The sequence below is a fragment of the Brassica napus genome, chromosome C3 (genome assembly GCF_020379485.1).
Source record: "Brassica napus cultivar Da-Ae chromosome C3, Da-Ae, whole genome shotgun sequence".
In the NCBI taxonomy this organism is placed as follows: domain Eukaryota; kingdom Viridiplantae; phylum Streptophyta; class Magnoliopsida; order Brassicales; family Brassicaceae; genus Brassica; species Brassica napus.
The window spans coordinates 60,987,161-60,997,473 of record NC_063446.1 but is presented as its reverse complement, the minus strand read 5'-3'; the positions used below and the strand labels follow the sequence as shown (position 1 = coordinate 60,997,473).

Genomic DNA, 10,313 nt, shown 5'->3' with positions numbered 1-10,313 from the left:
GTTATACCACCCTTTTTTGGCACAACATGCACAGGAGATACCCATTTAGAATCTGAGATAGGGTAGATAACACCAGCATCTAAGAGTTTAAGAATCTCTTTCTTTACAACATCCTTCAGGTTAGGATTTAACCTTCTTTGATGCTCGATAGAAGTCATTGATTCATCCTCAAGATGTATCCTATGCATACACAAAGAGGGTGATATTCCCTTGATGTCATCAAGTGAGTAACCTATTGCTTTTCTAAATCTTTTAAGTGTTTTCAAAAGTTCAGATAGCTCAGTTTCAGTAAGTTCACTACTCACAATGACTGGATAAGTTCCATTAGGACCAAGAAATGCATACCTTACACCATTGGGGAGAGGTTTAAGCTCCACCTTAGGCGCCTTAAGCTCGCTCCAGTCGTTTTGCTGGGTGTCCCCTTGTTGAATGACCGAGGCTTCCTGATGGACAATTTGAGGCAGCTCCTCATACTGATCCTTACTACCAAATCCTCTGTGTGAATCCAACATCATCCCATAGGCAGCACTCTCCAGGTTCTGAATCACTTCAGCTGGCCTCTCTATCGTCAAAGCATGCTGTAGAGGGTCTTCTATTGACAATTCTTCAAGGAGCTCATCAGCAAGGGCATCCATCTCTTCAATGTAGAAAACTTGCCCTTGAACTGTTGGTTTCTTCATTACCTCCTTGATGTCAAAGTGAAGAACATGCCCTTTACCCAAGTGGAGATCAATCTTGCCCTCTTTCACATTAACAATTGCTCCTGCTGTAGCTAAGAAAGGCCTTCCAAGGATTAAAGGATCTGCAGCTTCCTCACCCATCTCAAGCACCACAAAGTCTGTAGGGATCTCATATTTTCCAACCATAACGGGGAGGTCCTCCAAGATACCCACCGGGTACTTCACTGAACGATCAGCCAATACCAGAGACAGTCTACACTTCTTGTACTGAGTGAAACCAAGCTTCTTAGCAACAGATAAAGGCATCAAGCTGACACTAGCTCCCAAATCGCAGAGACATCTATCAAATACCATAGGTCCAAGAGCACAAGGTAATGTGAAGCATCCTGGATCTTCTAGCTTCTTTGGAACAACAAGCCTCTGGATGATGGCACTGCACTCATGAGTGAGAATCATCATGCCCTCCATCTCCTTCTTCTTTGCAGCTACAACATCTTTCAGGAACTTACTATATTGAGGAATTAGCATGAAAGCATCAATGATGGGCATTGTGACTTGAACTTCACTCATTTGCTTCTCAAATAGAGCTTTGTACTTCTCTAGCAGCTGCCTCTTGAATCTACCAGGGAATGGTAGTTTGGGTTCATAAGGAGGAGGAACAAAAGAATTCTCACTTGCTGGAGCAACAACTTCACCATCTTTCACTGTTTTCTTCTCTTCCCCAACCTTTCCTTTACCTTTCGCTTCCACAATCTTCTCCAAGATTTCATCATTGATTTTCTCATCAACAATCACCACTTCATCATCTATGTTGATGGCAACCCCCTCACCTTGTTTCTCAGCATCCTTGGTGAGAGCTTTCTGAGGTAACTCCTTACCACTCCTGAGGGTGATAGCTTTCATGGTCTCCTTGGGGTTTTGCTCAGATTTTCCAGGTAAAGAACCTTGTTGGCGATTTTGTTGAGTGTTCATGGCAGCAAACTGGTTCTCCAAGGTTCTGAACTTGTTGTTGAGCTCATTGTAGCTTCCATCAATCTTTGCGTGAAGGTTTTTCAACTCATAGCCAACATGCTTCTCACTTCTTGTCTGAGACTCCAAGATTTGTTTTAGTAGGGCATCAGTGCTGCTGACTGGAGGAGTAGAGGTAGAAGTAGTAGGTTGTTGTTGGGCAGGTTGTTGTCCTTTGTTGTTGAAACCGGGAGGAGGGTTTTGTTGAGGCTGATAGCTGCCTTGCTGGTTGTTCCGAGGCTGATAACCACTCTGTTGGTTGTTGGGGTAAGATCTCTGTTGGTAGTTGTTGTACTGAAAGTTTGGCTCTTTCTTGTACCAGCTACCATTGTTGTTGATGAAGCACAGCTCTTCTTGCCCTTCCAAACCATCAACTTCCTGGACAACAGGTGTGGCTTCTTTGTTTGGGTTACCAACAAAGTGCAGCTGCTCCTGGGTGGCCTTATCAGCAATGAGAATGTCAATCTTATCCTGGAGAGCCTTTAACTCCCTCCTCGTCTGCTTGTCATCTGTTCGACTGCCTCTGTCGTGGTCTCCACTGTAGACTGCATCACTCTTTACCATATTGTCAACCAGCTCTTCTGCATCTTCCTCAGTTCTCCCCAAGAAGAACCCATTGCTAGCTGTATCCAGTCTGGCCCTGTACTTAGGAAGAGCACCACGGTAGTAGAATGTGCTCAGCAAGCTCTCCTTAGAGAAACCATGGTGTGGGCATTGAGCTTGGTAGCCCTTGAATCTCTCCCAGGCTTCACTGAAGCCTTCCAAGCCTTTCTGTTGAAAACTGGAGATCTCATTTCTCAGCTTAGCAGTTCTTGAAGTAGAGAAGAACTTCTCCAAGAAAGCTTTCTTGCAGTCATCCCAAGTGGTGATTGAGTCACTTGGTAGAGACTTCTCCCACTGTCGTGCCTTATCCCCCAGAGAGAAAGGGAATAACTTCAGCTTTAAGGCATCCTCAGACACACCATTGGTTTTTGACAACCCACAGTAGCTGTCGAACCTGTCCAAGTGATCAAATGGGTCCTCTAGAGCCAAGCCATGATACTTGTTGTTCTCGATCACGTTGAGGAGTCCTGATTTGATCTCAAAGTTGTTGGCTGCTACAGCTGGTGCTCGGATTCCCAATCTATGACCATGAATGTTGGGGCGGTCATAAGTGCCAATGGGTCGAGCTGCTCGCTGTTGGTTTTGTGGAACGTTGTTGGCATCATTTTGAGGTATGTCTCCCATATCAGTATCCAATCTCTGCAAGTGAGACTGTTGCTCTTCTTCTCTTCTCTTTCTAGCACACTCTCTCTCTAAAGCTCTGATGTCTGCGGCTCTTGGAACTAGGTTTGATGGACCCCTGCTCCTCAAGTTCATACACCTGTAAATTAAAGGGAGGTGAAGAAGGAGAATCAGTAACTAAAGAAAATAAAAATGACTTAGTCTCAAGCAAATGACTAAATCTCAATGTTCAAATCTACTTAGAATTTGGCAACGGCGCCAATTTGATATTAGGAGTTTTCAAGGCTCCTAAGACAAATGTTGTAGTATAAATGATTGTCGAACCAATTCTAAGGGATTTCAAGCACTGAGAATGCAAGTACTTACTTAATCTAAGTGCAACCGATGATTTTAAAGGTTTTCTAAACTAATGATTATTACTAATGCAGTTTCAGAATAATAAAAACGGTAAATGAGTTGACTTTCTTAACTAAGGAAATGAGAACTCATGGGCATAGGAATTAGACCTTGGGTGATCAAGTTTCGAACTAAGGATGGCAAACGAACAATCAAACTATCAACCTTAAGCTTAGACACGATTCTAAACAAACTCTATGTCTAGATGAATGTTCATTTACTAACACATTTCAAACAACAAATGTCTTCGGTTGAATAATATGGAAGCAATCATTACTAACAGGTCTAAGGCTATCTTAGCACTTCTAACAACAAATGTCTTTGGCAAAATATGCTAAAAGCTTAGAAGAGTTGTTTCAGGCATTTCATCGAACACCTTTTGGGTGGGAAATGCCTAAAGATCAACTTTTGAGAAGCTAACTCAGAAGATGCATTATGATTACTCTACTAGCAAGGTTTTGGAATGATCTACTCTAAAACATCCTAGCTCTAACCTAATCACCCTTAATCTTCCTAACCCATGAATTCAAATGGTGATTACTCACTACTCTTCATGATTCCTCTTAAACCCATTTTGGATTTCAGATTAATCATACAGAGGGATACAACAACGAATTGGAAAACACAGAATTGCAATAACTAGATGAACAAAGATGATTCAACAGATGAACTTTCCAAAGGTTTTTTCTTAGAACCAAGATAATCCGTCTGGTGGCTGCCAAAAGTACTTAAAACATAGGTTTTCAGAAGTAAAAACGTGCATAATGAAATGACCAAAAGGCCCTTGAGTAGAAATGAATTCGAGCAAACAGAAGGCGCGCAGCGACCTCCAGTAGTCGCTCCGGGAGGTCGCTCCAGGCTTCGGGAGCGACCTGGAGGGGTCGCTGCGAGACGTCGCTCTGGTTCGCTCTTCGCGAGCGACTTCGCTGTGTCGCTCTGGTCACGTCGCTCCGGGTGATGGAGACGCGAGCGACCTCGCTGTGTCGCTCCGGTCACGTCGCTCCGGGTGATGGAGACGCGAGCGACCTCGCTGTGTCGCTCCGGTCAAGTCGCTCTGAAAGGGTGTCACAGCGACTTCACGGTGTCGCTCCGGTGAGGTCGCTCCCATGCGCTGCTCGTCCAATGATCACCTTTGTCACCTCTTTCGAGCTCCAAATGCATCCAAATGTCTCCAAGAACTTCATGTGGTACTCCAATACCTGATAAGGACTCATGTATGCAAAATGCAACTTAAACATGGCTAAATCCTAGTCTATATGATCGAAATGCACATGATGAATGGATAAGACAATTGAAATATGCAAGATATCAATTAGGAATCATGTGATAGCTAGTAAGAGTGAAACAGTTTATTAATAGTCACTTATAATCGTGTATACTATAATATGTTTTAAACATCTTGTCTTAACTTCTTCCTTGTGTTTACATTTTACAAGGTGGTTGTAGTCTTGTAGACGTTTATATAACTACATAAATAATCATATAGTCGTTGATGAACACACAAAAAAAAAAATTCTTTTCATATACATAGGAGTTATTTTTCATGGTTATGTTTTTGTTCGTTTTGACCAAATCTTTCGCAATCTCTTAACTATTATAATTGAGATGAACGTATTTACTAATTAAACCATATGGAAAGCTCAGAATATGATTTTAAGAACGTGTACAATATTAACAAATCAGGGTTCGACTGGTGACCATTCTAGAAACAAGAGGAACGAATAGGAAAGGAACGTAGAGGAATAAAATTGCAGGAATGAAAGAAAATTGTTGTTCCATCTCAAATTTAACAAGGACCAATTTTGTTCTTTATTTCTCTGCGAAAAAAGGAATGATAGGGAATGATAAGGAAAAACTATTCCTCGTGAATGGTGATTTTTTTCAGGAACATTAAGGAATGGATAATTCCTCTTCGTTCTTTGGTCACCGTTCGTACTCTCGAAAAGTTTGAAATAGTTTGTTGCAAAAATATCGAGATATAGTTGGGTCGACCGACTCATATCGACTGCTTCAGTTATGTCGGATCCAAAATTTGACTATAACTATTCACAGTAAAGGACACAATATGATTTTTACAACGTGTGGAATAAAAACAAATCATGAAAATTTTGAAATAATTTGTGGCAAATATATCGAGACATGGTTGATTCGACCGACTATATCCACTGCTTCAATTATGTCTGATCTAAAATTTGATTATAACATTTTTCACAGTACTATACGAAAATAATAATTCTAGATCTTGGGAAACGTTAGAGGCAAAGAATCTAAACAAAAACAAGAAATGATAAACATCCAGAAGCTAAATTTACGGGGTAAAGACAAGAAAACAATACTAGTAGTAGTACTATAGAAAGCTTTGATTATTTCTTAAAAATAAACAATGAACATTCAAACAGCTGGTGGATTTGTAGAACTTATCAACGAGTGTTTTGTTTTCTGTCAACCAATGAGTCTTTATAATTAGTAATAAATGTTGAGGACAGTCGCATTAATAAACAAAAAGTTTCATACAAATCATAAATGGATTGGCAAATGGCTACATCGTAGATGACTGGAAGATCGAACAAATAGCTGGACTTTTAGAATTAAGAGGCTTTCTATAAAACCGATTATGAATTGTACTAAGACCGTTGATAGATAAAAAAAATTTGTGGAGTAGATATACAAAAGGCGAATATCAAAGGTCATCTATACAACTATTTATCTATTTCTGTTACGAGTTGTACAAAAGGCAAATAAAATGGTCCCGAGCTTATCATGTAATCATGTTACACCGTTTACTATTTTTTTTGTTTCACAATCCAGATAGTCATTTAAAAATGAAGCTACAGAAAACATATTTCCAGTTTGATCTTATTTATATGGACATATGGGTCATACTTATAATATTCAAATGAGACGTTTTAAATGCTAAAGAATTTAACGTGATATAAATTAGGTTGACATGAAATAAATTAGAAAGAAAACTATAGTACAACCTGAAGAAAATAGATAAGAACTCAGTTTTCTTTAATAGACACAAGAGTGGAGTGATTAAAGAACCACATGTATGTGTAATACTATCACATATGCATGTATTTTGACTATTTTGTGTAACCATGCATTTTAATTTGGAAAAAAATTTCTCAGCTACACCATGTTTACTATAATATGGTGAAAACCATCCAAATGTGTTGAAACCTACACGATGTATATGATAAATGCATGTCAAATATACGACGTTAATAAAAACATGGTGCCAACATCATAACGAGGTTTAATTGATTTTAGCTTAAATAATTGGGGTTAGAGCGTAATTTATTAAAGTTAAAGTCCGATTAACAATACCCGACCCGAATCAAACGATAAACCCGACCCAGACTTAACCATTTTTCCCCAAATCGATTTAATTGCTCTTAGGGTTCCAAACAAGAAAATATTGGGGATTTCGAAAAGAGATTGAGAGATTTTTCAGAGACAAAGAGAGATTGCAGAGAGGGGTTTGGTGTTATCGATTCAGTTTCGGTGAAATCAAATTCGGATGAGCTAATCGAAGAAACAAGGCGACGATGAGGTAAGAACCCTTGCTTGTTTACTTCGATTATTGGAATCAATGGATGGCTTTACCATGTTCTAATGCTATTTTATTGGTAACAGTGATTCAATACCGGTGAAGATTAATTGCTTCCATTCCGGTGTGTTCAAAAATGATGAAGATGGAAAGCTAAATTATGTCGATGGTTTTATGGATCAGTTTGAAGTCAATGGTGATGCAGTTTATAAAGAATTTTTGAAGATCATTGTTCTAAAAGTTAGTGTGGAGAGAATGTGGTACAAGTTACCATATGAGGATATCTCAGAGAAGGAGTTGCTTGAAAATGGAGAGAAAAACAAAAAGAGGATGGCTTCTAATGGTCGTTATTATGGGGAGCTTGATGTCTTCATAGAGAAACCTGAAACTAGTGTTGTTATTGTTGATGGTGCCGTGGTTGACGCGGAGACTGAGCACGAAGCTATTGATGGTGGCGAGCTTGATGCTTAGCTACAAGACGACGAGGTTGATGGTAACGAGCTTGATGTTGAGCTACAAAACGACGAGGTTGATGGTAACGAGCTTGATGCTGAGCTACAAGATGACGAGGTTGATGGTGATGATGAAGCAGAAGAGAGTGAAGATGAGTATCAGGAATCAAAGTGGTGAGGTTTGTATATGGATGGGTTGGGGGCTGTAAATGGTCCAAGGTTTTGGAAGCTATCTGATGCAGACCGTATTGAAGCACCACCATACAAGAGACCGCCTGGAAGAGCAAAAGGGAAGGCAAGGATTAAAGGAGTGCGTGAATCCCCGAAGAAAAATCAGACCAAAGTTGATAGAAAAGGAAGAATATGTCATTGTGGTCTTTGTGGTGGCGAAGACCACAACTCAAGGAAGTGTCCTCGTGAGGTACATTGTCGTCGCAATTGTCTAGCTTTTTTTCTTTCTCGTGTTTGATTCACTTTATTATGTTGCAGTCTGATGAAAGCAGAAAGCGTAGGCATCTCAACATGGAACAACAATCACATGAGCAAGCAATCGATGACGTTTCCTCAACTGCACCACCTGCTACAAAACCTTGACTTTTCTAGGATGTATTTTTCTTCTCTCAGATGTCTTTTTCTCCTCTTTCGATGTCTTCTTTGGTCTTTGGATATGACCTTTCTCAATTCGGATATTTCTATTTTGGATGTTAAACTAGTGTTGATGTCTCTCTTGTTATGTATGATCGCCTATTTTGGATGTTAAAGCAATGAGTTCAAACTCTTTTTTTTATTGCTAACTGAAGTTGATTTCCAAACATTTCCAAACCATTACATAGTTAAGCATTACAATAACAACATTACAAAAAATTTTAAAGATAATGAGCATGTCTTCAGAGCTTGAGAAAGACGTTAATGATGTTTTCTTCCACTTCCAGCATTTTTTGGCCAAATCACTTTGAAGCTTCGAAATGGTCTTCTTCAAACCCATAATAGTCTTGTCCTTCTGGCGAATTTCGTTTCTAGCTTCAATCAAAGCTTTCTTTTGCCATCCAAAAGCTTCTCCCTCATCGAACCATTGAAAAACCAGCAATCACCTCCACTCTAACACAAACACAAAATTAAAAACTTCCCAAAGAACTCTATGACTATACCATACATGGTTCACAATTAGCTTATACCTTGAATTTTTCACACCCATAGAACCTTCGACCCGGATTTTTGTCTGTCCAAGCTTGAGATATCTTCGCTAGCAACACACAGTAACAAAGCACATTGCTTTCATTTGCTTTGCCCTTTCCCTTATTGTTACATCTTTTACTAATTCCATCTCATTTTCTCTCTGTCTCTGTTTCTGTCTCTTTTTCTCTGTTTCTCTTTCTGTTTTAAAACGATGAACCCTAAATGAAATCGATTTGGTCGAAGTTTAACTTTAATAAATTACGCTCTGACTCCAATTTTTAAAGCTAAAATCAATTAGACTTCGTTATGATGTTTGCTCCATGTTTTTATTAACGTCGTATATGTGGCATGTATTATCATATACATCATGTATTTATAGATACATTTCTATACTCTGGATGGTTTGCACCATATTATAGTATACATGGTGTAGCTGAGAAACTGTTTTCGTTTTAATTTATACTGCGATCCAGTACCGCGTTACGAGATATTATTGAAACCAGTCACATGACATGTATATCTCCGTATATCCAAAAGATGACATGAGATTATTGGAGTATTGTTTAATATGATGATCTACTTTTTTTTACCAAAACAATACTAATCATTTGAATTTTATTCGACAAATGCCACAACCCAATGAGAGATGTACTACTAAGCACACTAACCATAAAACATAATTATTATTATTATTATTGAATAATTTAATTAACATATAAATGTAAAAAATAAACTAAAAATATTATTAGAATTTCTATTGTTTTTTTGAGTAATTTGTCTGTCGTTTTGTAATTCTTTTTCTATTTTAATTGTAAAAAGATCTCCTTGATATTAAATTATTAATGATGGTCTAACTACTAAAATCCCAAAATAGAATTTTCCGAACATGCTAATTTGCAAATTGCTTCTTAATTAAATGACTAAAATACCCCAACATAGTTACAACTATCCACAAATTCCAAAACTACCCTTCACTCTTCTATCGTACTCAACTCAGCCGCGTAACATTTCCTCCGCCGGCCACTACTAGTGCTACCACCACCACCGTCAACGTTTCTCCCTTTCCTCCTTACCCGACCTGATCCCACCGTATCATCACCGGAGCCAACTTGAAGACGATATTTATCAGAGACGACAATAGGATTAATACACTTCCGGCGACAACTTCCTCCACCACCACCACCGCTTCTCATGAGAGCAGAGCTAGCTTTAACGGCCAATGCAGCCATCTCCTCCGCTTTAAGTGGCTCCCGAAGCCAACGAAGAGGAAGAGCGAAGTATATCTGACCAAGCTGAAGCTCCTCGTCGGCGCTAATAGCTGAAACGGCGTCGTCGAAGTCCATATCGTCTGAGTTACAGATAAAACACATGGGATACTTTTGCAAAACGTATCCGACTTTTACGGGGTTCGCAAACTCCATCATCTTCCCGTCTTGCAATATCAGTTTCGACGTCGCGACTTGTGTCGACTCGCTTGAACTGCATATACCCATATGTAAGTGTTAATAAGATTCTTAGTAACTTGTTGAGTTGACTCGTGAGTCGTGACTCGTTTCCGGTGGAAGAATGGATTATTGAGTGGAAATAATAATGTGGAAAACGAAGGGGAGATTTGTGTTATAAATAGACAAGAAGAGTTCGTGTTACAAAAAAAATTGGAAGCCACGTAGGACATTGTCGTGTTGTAGACCAGTAGAAGAGTGATGACAGGCTGTATAAGTGGTGGGGAGGATGACAGCTTTGTGATGTTTAGATATTACCCACTATACTTACCATGTCAGGAACTTAACTTAACTACTATGACTTTCTTCTCTTATTTTTCTT

At 39.1% G+C, this 10,313-nt stretch overlaps 1 protein-coding gene and 1 non-coding gene across 2 annotated transcripts; one reads left to right on the top strand and one right to left on the bottom strand.

The window, feature by feature from the left end:
- Nucleotides 1-2,385: 2,385 nt before the first annotated feature.
- Nucleotides 2,386-2,492, top strand: LOC125584603. Its single transcript, XR_007321515.1, has one exon. It is a non-coding gene; the product is annotated as a small nucleolar RNA R71 (small nucleolar RNA).
- Nucleotides 2,493-9,314: 6,822 nt separating this feature from the next.
- LOC106386118 lies at nt 9,315-10,080 on the bottom strand. Its single transcript, XM_013826006.3, has one exon. The coding sequence runs from the start codon at nt 9,980-9,982 to the stop codon at nt 9,461-9,463; it is 522 nt and encodes a 173-aa protein (XP_013681460.1). The 5' UTR covers nt 9,983-10,080; the 3' UTR covers nt 9,315-9,460.
- Nucleotides 10,081-10,313: the final 233 nt, after the last annotated feature.

Coding starts and splice junctions, on each gene's coding strand:
- LOC106386118 (XM_013826006.3), bottom strand. CDS start 9,982: ATGGGTATATGCAGTTCAAGCGAGTCGACACAAGTCGCGACGTCGAAA.